A 13570-nucleotide genomic window follows, 5' to 3' on the forward strand; every position below is an offset into this window, starting at 1 on the left:
CTCGTCGTCAACGGCCCGAAAATGCCTCCCATTGATTTCAATGGGAGGCTGAGGCGTCTTTTTCCCATGAGCGGTAAAACCGTCTCGCGGGAGAAAGAAGGGACATGCCCTATCTTCGGGTGTTTACGCCTCTGACCTCCCATTGAGGTTTTTGCAGGAGGAAAATCTGCCTCAAAATTCAGTTTGGAAGTTTGAGCCAGATTTTCCTCTCCCTGCACGCCGATTTTTCGCTGCATTTTTCGCCCGCGGCCATTGAGCGCCGAGGGCGTACAACGCCGCGAAATACGCTTTCTCTGCCTCCCATTGATGTCAATGGGAGGTCAGAGGCGTAAACGCGGAAGATAGGGCATGTCACTTTTTCCCGTGAGCCGTTTATACCGCTCGTGGGAAATAAACGCCTCTGCCTCCCATTGAAATCAATGGGAGGCATTTTCGGACGTTTTTTTACGCATTTTGCGACGTGGTTTCCGCGTAAAAAAACTTGTCAAAAAAACTCAGTGTGAACTCCCCCTAAATGTGTTCCAATGATTTTATGAAATGGTGTAATAGGCCACAGTCTATCTTAATAAAGTATGTCTGCTGTTTTAACCCCAGTTACCATGGCCTCGTACTAGTACTGAACGACTTCTGGCAGAGATGTTTGGAAACAATTCAGCCCAGTTCCTTGCTATACTTGAAGCCCTGACGGATAGCAATAGAAGAGTGTTGCAGGCTGGACCACCGTTGCCTGATGAACCAGAAGTACATGATGTGATAACAGAACTTTTTTTTGCTGGCATTGATATCCTTTCAGGTAATAATTGTCATTATTTACGTTACTAAAAAAAATAACAGAAAATGATATTCTACAGCTAGTGCTGGACACCCCCTTAGCTCAATAGATCCTAATACTCCTGAATCCACTACTTTTAACATGGAAGCAGGCAAATACTGTAGTTCTGGAGGTGTGGGTGCTGCCTAAAGGCAGATGAGATTACCTATGTGAGAATCCCTATATGCATCTATATATATATATTAAGTTACCAAGCGTTTATGACTACCAAAATGCAAGAACATCTAAAGAAAATATAATATTACAATATACAGTAATTTATATGTTATGTTTTATGATATTTGGCTTTCTAGTTTAGAAGAAAGCCCAGTTTTTTTAATCATCTGTTGGGGCATTCTTCGCTGGTAGACGGAGGTAACACTGGATCCTTCTCTATTAGCCAGAGCCGTAAGCCGCTAGGTAGTGTTTAGTGCTTTTATTGTGTGGGAACAAGCATTTCCAATGAGTTTATTATGTCCATTCTTCTTTAAGTAAAGCATAAAGTGTAGTATAATGACTGATGCAACTTTCGGATATACTTTATTTTTCAAGTCCTCATCATTTCCAAGATCTCTGCCTCCTGTCAGTGAATAGAAACATTTATTCTTTACATTAAGAAGCTTAAAAACAAGTTTGTAAGTGCTACTGACACAGCTGCTGGGTTTGTTACAAGTAGCAGTGTAGTATATCACTCTTGAGTCCAGGGCAGAGACTTGTATTGCCTCTGTGTTTTTAACTCGCAGAGGATTGGCTAGAATGATACAGCAGAGCACCTGTTACAACGGGAGTAAGACTAAGACTAGGTGAGTTTTCAGAATCTAAATGTGAATTGTAAATGTTTCCATTTACTGACAGTAAGCACTGATTTTGAACATAGGGAGGTAGTTCAAGCCAAGGATTGGGAACCTGCTTATGGCTATATGGGTGGAGCCTACCTGTTTGAGTTATTATCTGTAGATACAATTGTAAAGTCTATTAGGCAATGTTCACATGTGACCTATTTCTAGCAGTATTTCCATGTTAGGGTATGTGCACACACACTAATTACGTCCGTAATTGACGGACGTATTTCGGCTTCAAGTCCCGGACCGATCACAGTGCAGGGAGCCGGGCTCCTAGCATCATACTTATGTACGATGCTAGGAGTCCCTGCCTCGCTGCAGGACAACTGTCACGTACTGAAAACATGATTACAGTACGGGACAGTTGTCCTGCAGCGAGGCAGGGACTCCTAGCATCGTACATAAGTATGATGCTAGGAGCCCGGCTCCCTGCACTGTGTTCGGTCCGGTACTTGCGGCCAAAATACGTCCGTCAAATACGGACGTAATTAGTGTGTGTGCACATACCCTTATGGTGCAAGTCCACTTGGTCATAGGTAGCTGGAATCAGTGGGACTAGAAGTAATGTAATTTGCAACAGAAGGGGAGGGGGGGCATTACACATGAAAATGGCTGATTTCCTATTTGTAATGGGATTTAGTATTCACCGTGTATTGGTACTGTCAAAAATTGTGTGTGTGTGTGTATATGTATATGTATATGTGTATATATATATATATGTGTGTGTATATATATATATATATATATATATATATATATATATATATATATATATATATATATATATATATATTTATTGTCTATCCAATATATATGTACTTTATGAAAAACACAAAAATTGCTTAGTACTCTACTCTGTACTGTCATTAACTGTAAGATAATTCTTCATTGTTTATCATTTGCTTTAGGGGGAGGCAACAAAGGTGAACGGAATATGCGGGGTACTCCCCAAAGTGAACTGTGTAAACTGCTGAAAGAGCCCTCTCTTCTGGAACTAGCAGTGCAGGGTGAATATTTTTTATTGGTATAAAACTGTGAACTAGTATCTCGTGTGTGTGTGTGTGTGTGTGTGTATATATATATATATATATATATATATATATATATATATTAGGGCTGGGCAAATCAAAAAAATAATCTAAATAAAAAATCAGCGCAATTAATCGTCGTGCTCTTGCGAATTTCGGTTTTATCAATTAATTATTTTATCTCAGTTGAAACTGTATCTGCATTTTCAGAATGCAGATACAGCTGATTCCAAGGGTAGAGCAGGGGACCGTAAGGTCCCTGCTCTACCATTCACTATGGATTGCTGGACGTGAGGCAGTAATGTTATCGCGCCTGTCTGCGCCGAGCTGCACAGACCAGAGGGATCTCCTCCACTCGTCATTGGAACGGGGTTAGGTGGGTACCTATATTATTACTTTTATCTGGCACTATTGGGGGCAGCTGTGGGGGCATTATACAGCATGGGGGCAGCTATGGTGGACTTTATACTGTGTGGGCTGCCGCTATGGGGGCATTATACTGCATGGAAGTCAGTTATGGAGGCATTATACTATGTAGAGGCAGCTATGGGAGCATTATACTGTGTGGATGACCGTTATGGGGGCATTATATGGTCTGCAGGACCGTTATGGGGGCATTATACTCTGGGGGCAGCTATGAGGGCATTATACTGTCTGGAGGCCAAATATATATATATATATATATATATGTATATATATATATATAATATATATATCTCTCTTCAAGTCAAGTGAAAATGGAGCAGAACTTCAAAAATTCGTAGTGAAAAAGTTTGGAAAAGGCAGGTGGGTGCTGAATCTTCCCACATGTGGGAAGAAATAGATCCCTTTCTAACTGTGAAAATTTGTGCAGCACCCAATGCCATGTTGGTTTTTATTTTTGTTGGAAAGCGAGATGCCCACATACTGTGGCACAGGGGCTTTCTCCTGTCTGTCTGTCTGTTTAATCCAAATCTGCATGTGTTCTTTACTGGTACAATTCTATGACTGAATGTTATTCATAGATTATCTCTGTCTTGAACCAAAGGAGCAGACTAAAGAGCATGTAACATAACTGATGGCTTAATCGTGTACAATAAGATAAATGTACTGCAAAAAGTAATAAATCATTTAAAAACAAACCTTTGCCAAGCATCCTTGAAGATTCACAAGATGCCAGACACCGCCAAAGGCAGAATTACATTGTATAAAATGAGTTTAAATGTTCCTACTGCCACAAACAATTCACACTGGGACCGATGATATATCGATAAGAAAGTTGTGAAATGCAGCAGAGCTATCTATTGTGCTGGATGTGTGTGTTGGAGGTCTGCATTGCTTTGTCTCTTTTGTGTCTGTTTCAGAAAAGGATGCTGTGTCGGCAGAATCTGTTGTGAAGTTTTCAAAATTGGCATTTAGCTATGAACACTGGGAAGCATTTGATGCCATTATAACGCCATTATATTCATTTCTACAGGTAATAAAATAAAACCGTCTGGAATTTAGATCAGTAATGCAGTACATTATTTCCTCCCTGCCACGTTTATCAATGTGAGTTATGTCCCCTTATTATAAACTCTAAGAATATGAGTCCCACTGGACTATTACCTATGTAATATTAGGAGATTTACGAGTTAGCATTACTTTAGATCAGAATTCGATATTTCAATGCGTACTCTTCCATTTTATTACATACTCTTTAGAGTATTTTGATCCATGTTGCTTTACCATTTACAAATGCCTATCCAATTTCTATAGTACATGCGGTGGTGTGAAAACAACCAAAAAGAACTCGGTTGACGAAAACTGGTTCAATACATCAATGTATTCCAGTTATATCTTTAATCCATATGAGATTTCTGTTTTATACAGAATCTTTTCACCCACAGAACCTTCACTGCTTTTTGCTTGTTACTAAGCCAAATGCTAGACGATGACTTTGACCGTGTGAGCTCGGGTGCAGGTTTTATAATCTGATTTCCATATTGAGCATTATAAGTCGCATTCATTTGCAGTTATTGCAACTTAGGTGTTACTTTAGTGTTGTAGTTGCATTGAATAGCACAAATTGTGTTACTCAATCCATTGCTATGGAGGCAACTGTCACATGACAGAGCAGAGAATTCAGATCTAGCACAGCTATATGAATCTAGCCCTCTCCTAAGATATTTATTTCTGTTACTTATATAGCGCCAACATATTCCACAGCGCTGTACAAAGGTCCACACTTATTGTCCCCATTGGGGCTCACAATTTAAGTTCCCTACCAGTATGTTTTTGGGGTGTGGGAGGAAACCGGAGTACCCGGAGGAAACCTAGCCACAACTATATATATGATACTTGTATGCATGCGTGTGTTTATTTTTTTAATGTTTTTTTTTTTGTTTAAAAAATTTATTCTGCAATAAGAGTTTTATTTTATTTCAACTAGGCAAAGGAAAGTAGAAAATGGAAGAAAGAAGAAATGGATCTAAACATACTTATTGCGGCCGAACCTCTGTTGTCAGGGAAAAAACATAAGCACAATGTACAAGTTAGTGTGAAACAGAATAATATAGCTGAGTTACCCGACTATCTTGGAATTATTGGACTGCAAGGTACAGTATAATACTTTTAAAATATATGAAAATGTTGTTTAAAGTAAGTATTGCCCACGAAATACATTATATTGCAGTTTATCAACTTTATTTTCATGTACTGAATTGTATGAGTTGAAATTATTGGGAATAATTACAGCTATGTATTTTCATCATTTATATTTTGCTCAAACTAGTTGTATTACCATTACTGAATGTTTCCACCAGATGGCGCCCTTATAAAGGAAACCAGACAAAGTTTGAACGTAATATATTCACTGTTTGCTTCTGTTTGACTCAAAATACTTACACTTTGTACCCTTTTGAATATTTTCTAAAGTGTTTTAGTTCATTGTAAGATTCGGTCTCTCTACTAAACGCATTAAATAAGTTCTTCCTGGGTAAAAAAAAAAGTCAAGAGTAAGAAGGTGAAGATGCCTCATTAAAGCATGGAGCGCTTCCAGTCAAACTGATTAACGTTTTCCCTTCTGAGGGGACAACCCGACAAGTTAAAATATGCATGAGGTTTCCTAGTGATTATGCATCTTAAGACATTAAACACTGCTCAGAATCCGCAGACTCCTTGTGTACTTTACTGATTTTGTGTGTGGTTTCTTAATGAAGAAGAAAGGTGTCTGCATACAAAGCACCGAACACTCACAACTCATATTACATCTTTCCCTAAATATCCGTATCACAATAGCTGTAAACAAGTGTACTTCCAAATGAAAGGACCGTTAGGTAAACCATGAAAAATACTGTATGGTAATTCTTTTGAAGGCTAATAACTGCGTCTTGCAATGTTTGCAGATCGTGAAGACAAATGTAAAAGATAAAAAAAAAATTATTTGGCAGAGGTGAAGTAGGCAATAAAAGTTCTAGGCAGTAAATGTATAACCACATGTGCATTGCAGAATATTTGAAATAATCCATGTTATATTGTTAATGGATTGATCTCTTTTACATTTCAGGTGAACCTGTAGATAACAGATCTTCAGACGATCACATCACGCTGGCAGAGACACTATATTTATGTGTGTGTAGCTTTTCCCAGGTATTGTCTGTTACAGTTTTACTACTAGTAAGAATTATGTCCTAACTCCACTAAAAATCTGTACAACTAAAATATCTCACATGTCAGACTCGGCCAAATTCAGACAAACGTGGAGTACGGCCGTTAAAACAACGGCTGTCACACGGACGCATGTATTTCAATGGGGCTGTTCACACGACCGTTCTTTCAGCGGATCATGTGAAAGGTCCGTTGAGGGATAGAACATGTCCTATTTTGTTCAGTTTTCACGGATCGCTCCATAGACCAGTCTATGGGGATCCGTGAAAACGGAACCTGTACGGGGTGACCTCGGACGTGAAAAAAGTCACGTTTTTCACGTCCGACTTTCCCCAAGTTCATGTGAATTTGGCCTAACAAAGTAGTTGCTCAGCAAGGTTAGAGTCAACATGGATTTTTACACTTAAAGGGGTTTTCCGGTTTAATAAGATTGATGGCCTATCCGACTTTTGGCACCCCTGCCGATCAGTTGTTTTGAAGGGCCCGCGCTCTCGTACGAGCGCTGCTTCCCTTTAATTTCTACTGCTCACACTGTGAATCGCTGACACACTTATAGCGGCGGTTCACAGTTTTTCAGGCTTCTCCCATTGAAGTGAATGGAAGAAGACTGTAATACTGTGAAGTGCCGCTACAAGTGTGTTGACAATTCATAATACAAGCAGTAGAAATGAAGGGGAAGCAGTGCTCTTACTAGCGTGGCGGACCCTTCAAAACAGCTGATGGGTGGGGATGCTGGGAGTCGGACCTTTACCAATCACATATTGATGGTCTATGTTGAGGATAGGCCATCAATTTTATGGCACTGGACAACCCCTTTAAGCCAAGTTACGGACTTGGATGCGGAAAATCCACATAAAAACCGGACTGTAAAAACCGGTAATTCCGCAGGTAAAATCTGTACTTAATATTGCGTTTTGTGATGCGTTTTTAGGTGCATTTTTTGATGCGGAAACAGGTGCAGATTCGATGCTGCAGATTTTGATATGTTTTTTTAAAATATACTCATCAGATACAATCCTGAGACAGAAAAACAATATAAATTGACATGCTTTGGTTTTTTAAAATCCGCACTGCAGGTCAATTTATGTGCGAAACAATTCTGCAACGTGTGAATGAGATTACTTCTAATCTCATTTACTTTGCTAGAACTGTATTATGCAGGGAAATCTGTGTGGCAAATCCACACCTAATACACGTGTGCATGTAGCCTAAGAGCTGCTGTTATGCTGGTCAGGGAAAGAAAATCACTTGTAATGCTATTAAATTTGTAATCTTATTAAATAGCTTTTGCTTATATATGGGGTAATGGAAAGGAGGGGGGGGGGGGGCCTTGACTAAGTACAGCAACGAGGCTTATCTGAATGATCTTTCAGATTTACACCACATGCTTTGAGATCATATTTACCTTGCATGCATCCCCTGAAACGAATAGCTTTTTTTTTTTTTTTTTTTAACCAACTATGTTGCTTTCCTAAAAAGGGGCTATGTGTTCTTTATGATCAATGTTTTGATGGCATCATCATGTTGACAATTCAACTCAAACTCCTGCAAGGATTTATTAAGGATAAGCATGTCCATATAGAAGATGTCTGCAAATTATATTATAAATAATTTTAACTTCAATCCATTTGCTTAAAATTTCATCACACATTATACACTAATACAACTCTATAAAGATGAACCCAATATAACCAAAGAACGCTCTTCTCCCACTTAAGTGTAACAATAATCCGTTCTCCAGCCATATAAATATGAGCACGTGGACATTAACAATAAAAGTAGACACTCATTTTATTTTTAAATAGAAGCTGAAATTTAAATGAGAAATTATTGAAAGCTGTGAGTGATAGATAATCCATTAAAGTATGCGTCACTGCAAACAGTCAGTAAAAGTGACAAGAAATCCGTGAAACTTGACAGGTTTTGTCTAGTTCTGCATAGAAATCAATCACTGGGACTGCTTTGTGTACTGTAAATGGGGATTGCCATCCCTCTGCTATTGTGAGGGCACAAAAAGCTCTGTAGGCTGCATTAATGTTTATTTAATAAATGAAATTGCTACATCATATAAAAAAAAAACGCTAAATCAGAATATACACAAGCCATATATTTAGATTGTATACTATGGAATCCAATGCATTGAATATTGTGTTAAAATAATTTACGTATATTGTACAGATCAGTAAATAAAATCCTAATGTTAAAAAAGCCCGGTAGTTTTTTTGCCAAGATGAGCAATGTTATCTTTTTTATGTTAGAGTTTTCACCCTAGTACCAAAAAATCAGCCGTAGATCGAAGAGTTATCATCGAATTTAACGCAATAATTATTGAGTTATGTCTCTTTTTGGCAAAACTTCAAGGCAGCCAATATGGCCGCCCTTCTAGCTCTCATAGAGGTTATTACAAAACTTTCATAGAGTAAGGCTCTATTCACATGACAGGGTCCGCGTGTTGGCCGATTAAAAATGGCCGTTTAGTCAGTTTTTCTCGGCCGTTTTGCATTTGTTTAGTTTCCGTCCCAGGGGGGGGTTTCCGTTTTTAACGGCTGATTTTGACCTGTTTTGCATCCATTATTTTCCCGGTCTGTTTTAAAAATGGATACATTTAATTTGTAAATTTTCTGCCACACAATGCCCTCTGTAGATAATGCCACACCCTTGCCCTCTGTAGATAATGCCACACACTGCCCTCTGTAGATACTGCCACAGCCCCCCTTGTAGGTAGTGCCACACAGCCCCCCCTGTAGGAAATACCACACAGCCCCCCGTAGGTAGTGCTACACAGCACCCTTGTACATAGCCACCCCCCATAGATGGCACCCAACCCCCTACCTTCCTGTAGGGGAGCGCTCCATTAGAAGTCCCTGACTTCACTGTCCATATATGGACAGTGAAGTCAGGGACTACTCCTGGATCGGAATCACCGGCCACAGCGCCGGAGATTCCTCTTCAGGAGTAGGGGACCGCTCCAGGAAAAGTCACTGTCCATATATGGACCGTGAAGTCAGGGACTTCTCCTGGAGCGGAATCCCCGGCCACAGCTCCCCTACAGGGAGCAACAAAATACCCTCCTCCTCCTCACATGCACTTCGCACTGTGAGGAGGAGAAGCGAGCGAGCGGCAGAATGTACCGCCGTCACTTGGATCATATCCGAGTGACAGCCGTGCTTTACATAGCCCCATAGACTTCTATGGGAGCCGTGCAGCCAGGAGAACGGCCCAAAATCGGGCATGTTCCCTTTTTTTTACATAAAAAATTCGGCCCAGTGAATAGCCCCATTTGGGGTCTATTGTTCCTACTGCGGCCATGTGACGTCCGATCAAAGAACAGCTGTCACACGGCCGAGAATCCCTGTCGTGTAAGTAGTGCCTAATGGGTAATGTTTATAGGCATAAAGCAAAACTAGATAATTTGTCACTGGATAGCAAGAAGATTTGACATTTAGGAGTCTTGGAGAGATCCGTGACAATCCCTATAAATGCTGTAATAGTATTTCTACCACAGCTTCCCTATCTTTCTCCGTGGCCAGTGGGCTTGGTACATCCCTATGACTTCTTCCCTTATGTTTATCCTTACTGCCTCTATTGTCCTCTTATTTTGACATCTCTATATAGTGTATATTTCTGTCCTCCTTTTATTTGTATGACTATTTTTATTTCAATGGATTCTGCTTGGTTATTCAACCATATAGCCTGACCTTGCTCTATATTATATTAATGTTCACTGCCAGCCACATGAATCCATATAAATCAAAGTAATGATGAGTAGGTGCTCAGTCTGGGCTGAATATGGAATGCTCGCTACGTTGATCTAATCTAAGATGACCCATGGGTAGTCTTGTATCCAGAAATAAAATCTATGGGACAGATTAGGCTTGGTGGAATACAATTTGGGGTACCTATCAAATTTCTATAGTGGAGGTGTTCACCATATTGTATTGTAACTTGTATGGAATCTGCGTGTTTTTTTTTTTGTGTTTTTTTTTTTTGTTTGTTTTTTTAAGATTTACCCTTTTGATCTTTCAAGGATGTTCAGCCTGACCGAGATATTGTCATTGATGTTGTCTTATTTCTGTGGCAAAAATGCAAAGTTGGAGTTCAGCGAATGCAAACTGGATTAGATGGATCCAAATTTGTACAAAAATGTGAAATGAATAGCAAGGTAGGTTTAATTAACTGTAGTATGATTTTATTTCCACCTGAGATGCTTATATATTGGTCTGTCGTGCACACCTCTACTTAGGAACTTAGAAAACCTGCCAGTTAGTTTTCGATAGTTCAAATGATTTTCTAAAGAAGAAAAGAGTGAACTGAGCGGTTAAAAATGACAACTTCACTATAGCCTACTAGCCAAGGCCCTAGCTTAAAGGGTAATTCCCAGCATTGAAGGTGATGCCATAATGCTATAACCTTCTGATTGGTGGGTGTCCGCCTGCCGGGCCCCCCACTGAGCTCGATAATGAAGGGGCTGCAGTGCTGAATTAGCCTTGCACCACCTTTACTACCGTGTTTCCCCGATAGTAAGACACCCCCGATTGTAAGACGTATCGGGGGTTTCAGGGGGGTCGGCTAATATAAGCCGTACCCCGAAAGTAAGACATATGTCTTACTTTCGGGGAAACACGGGGGTATTGCCGCCTCGTGCCCACTTCCGCGCCGCCCCCCTCTCCATACGTCACCGCGCCGTCCCCTGCACTTGTCAATGCCGCCTCCTGCTTAAAATACGGTAATTTCACGCATCACGCACCCATTGAAGTCAATGGGTGCGTGAAAACCAGGCAGGTCGCACGGAAGCTCTTCCGTGCGAACTGCGTGTTTGCGCAACAGCTGTCAAAAGGATGAATGGAAACAGAAAAGCACCATGTGCTTTTCTGTTTCCAAGCATCCAAACGGAGTGTCTTTGCGAGGAGCGAACCCCGACAACCGAAGCTAACTTCACCGGGTTCGGCCAAACAATTTCCGGTCCGCGACGTCGGAAGACATTCACTGTGCATGGTGCTGAAAGAGTTAAACTGTTTCAGCACCATGGACAGTGACTTGCGATCCCAAAATCCCTGTAAAAAAAAATCGAAGTTCTAACTTACCGATTACTCCTGTCTCCTTCCTGCAGTCCGACCTCCCGGGATGACACTTCAGTTCAAGTGACAGCTCCAGCCAATCACAGGCCAAGCACAGGCTGCAGCCAATCACAGGCTGCAGCGGTCACTTGGACTGCCGCGTCATCCAGGGAGGTGGGGCCCGATGTCAAGAGAGGCGCGTCACCAAGGACGCGTCACCAAGGACGCGTCACCAAGGCAACGGCCGGGAAGTTCTCGGTAAGTAGGAACTTTATCTTTTGACAATTTTTTTCCAATATAAGACATACCCCGAAAGTAAGACATAGTGGGGCTTTTGGGGATAAAAAGAAAGTAAGACACTGTCTTACTTTCGGGGAAACACGGTAGTTCTACGTTTTTGTGTGTGTGCCACAACATTTCTCTGCTTTCTATATGAATGAAGAGCAGGAAGCCGAATGTGATCAACTTTGTAGGAAAAGAGATTGTGCGAGATGATTATAGTGTAGTGCCATGAAAGGCGGACACTTTGCCTCAGTCAGTTGTACCTACAGGCTACATATGCTTACTATCCTGATTTGTAGACCACCATATATTGATAATGTAATATCAGGTGATTACTGAAGTACATTCTTTTCATACTGTTCTCATGTTTCTTCCAGTGGATCTATATTCTTTGTCTCATCTATGAAGTGATGCAACAATCAAGTATCATACATACAGATGCCCTTATATTAGGAGAAGCTGCGTTGAGATTAGCCTGGATCGCTGAATGTATGGCTGATACCATTATAAAATGTGGAAAAAAGTCAGGTAAAACATCAACTTAATTATCTGTAATTAAAAGGGAATTCTTTAAAGCAAAATTCCAGCTAAAATAAAAAAAATGACCCAGAGTGTAAAATTCTAAATATAAGCCCCTTTTCTAATATATGTTGCTTACATAAAATAATTACTTAACAGAATGTTACTCCTTCCTTCCTGCTTGCTTGCGCTCTAGGAAAGTCCGATAGTACAATGTCTTTTGGGTAAACCCCCCCCAAACATCCACCAATCGTCAAAGGTCCTGACAGCTTGTTTTCATCTCCTTTTATACAGATTCTGCTATGGGCTGCTCATCACACAATCAGCAGCTGTAGTAGCCGTCCTACTTACATGTTCTCAATGAATGGGGAGAACATGTAACTAGATAAAAAATTTGGACCTAGTGTTTCAGGCAGATACTACCATGTCTTTAAAAATGCAGTTTTTTGAGAGCGTGTATGGGTGAACACTGTTTTGGCGCACTAAAGAAGAACTGAGGTACCCATGGTCCGCAAAACTAGTGCGGGGTGAAAGCAGATAGACAATTTTGGCGTAAATGAAATATGCAAAGCCAAAATGTATGTTCATCACCACAATTCCACCATAAAAGTTTCGTGACTTTTTAAAGATAAGTGCCAACTGTCACGGCTGTGGGGAATGTGGAGCCACTGGGCCACTCCGCCGTAACGGAGTAGCAGCTGGCCAAACAAATGTCAGTAACAGTCACTAGGACTACAGTACCTGGATAGCTGGTTTGTCCTGGTTTATCGGAAGCTGGCTTGTGCCGGACTGTTGGAAGCTGGCTTTTGACGGATTATTGGAAGCTGGCTTTTGACGGATTATTGGAAGCTGGCTTGTGCTGGATAATCGGAAGCTGGCTTGTGCTGGATGATCGGACTTGTCTCGGATACAGGACACAGATACTGAAGTAGTCACGGACACTGGACTTGACACGGACTCGGATACTGAAGTCGCCATGGACACTGGATACAGGAACAGACTATGGAAAATTTGCAGACTAACACACAGTTAGACACAACATTGCTCAGGCACTGAAGAAGTGGGCAGAGTTCCAGAGTGTGCTGCGATTGATTTGGAGCAATATTCCTGGTGCGCGTGCTGGCCCTTTAAGAACGGGAACGAGCGCGCGCACCCTACGGGCACAGGCCGTAGTAGAGAGCAGAACGCGGGGATCCAGAGTCCTGCGGCTGACGGTAAGTGGAGGATGCCGGCGGTCAGCGACTGCAAGCATTACACCAACCGTGTCAGCACCCCTGAATCATTGCTAGTATCTGAAATTTTAAAGGTGCCTGTGTTCATATAGCAGGTAAGTGCATTATCTGTAAAAACCAAAGCAGACATAGGGACATCACATTCCTTAGAGTGCCCAACAAACTATTGACT

General features: G+C 41.0%; 1 protein-coding gene across 2 annotated transcripts in view; it reads left to right on the forward strand.

Annotated features, from left to right (window-relative positions):
• CFAP54 (cilia and flagella associated protein 54) overlaps nt 1–13570 on the forward strand; it is a 360575-nt gene that overhangs the window by 63753 nt on the left and 283252 nt on the right. For both annotated transcript variants that reach the window (XM_075856765.1, XM_075856766.1), the window contains exons 9-15: nt 595–793; nt 2562–2660; nt 4025–4137; nt 5092–5257; nt 6208–6290; nt 10336–10470; nt 12025–12175. In XM_075856765.1, the coding sequence (XP_075712880.1) occupies nt 595–793; nt 2562–2660; nt 4025–4137; nt 5092–5257; nt 6208–6290; nt 10336–10470; nt 12025–12175 (946 nt within the window). The remainder of the gene's footprint in view (nt 1–594; nt 794–2561; nt 2661–4024; nt 4138–5091; nt 5258–6207; nt 6291–10335; nt 10471–12024; nt 12176–13570) is intronic.

Source organism: Rhinoderma darwinii, chromosome 3 (assembly GCF_050947455.1).
Source record: "Rhinoderma darwinii isolate aRhiDar2 chromosome 3, aRhiDar2.hap1, whole genome shotgun sequence".
Taxonomy (NCBI): domain Eukaryota; kingdom Metazoa; phylum Chordata; class Amphibia; order Anura; family Rhinodermatidae; genus Rhinoderma; species Rhinoderma darwinii.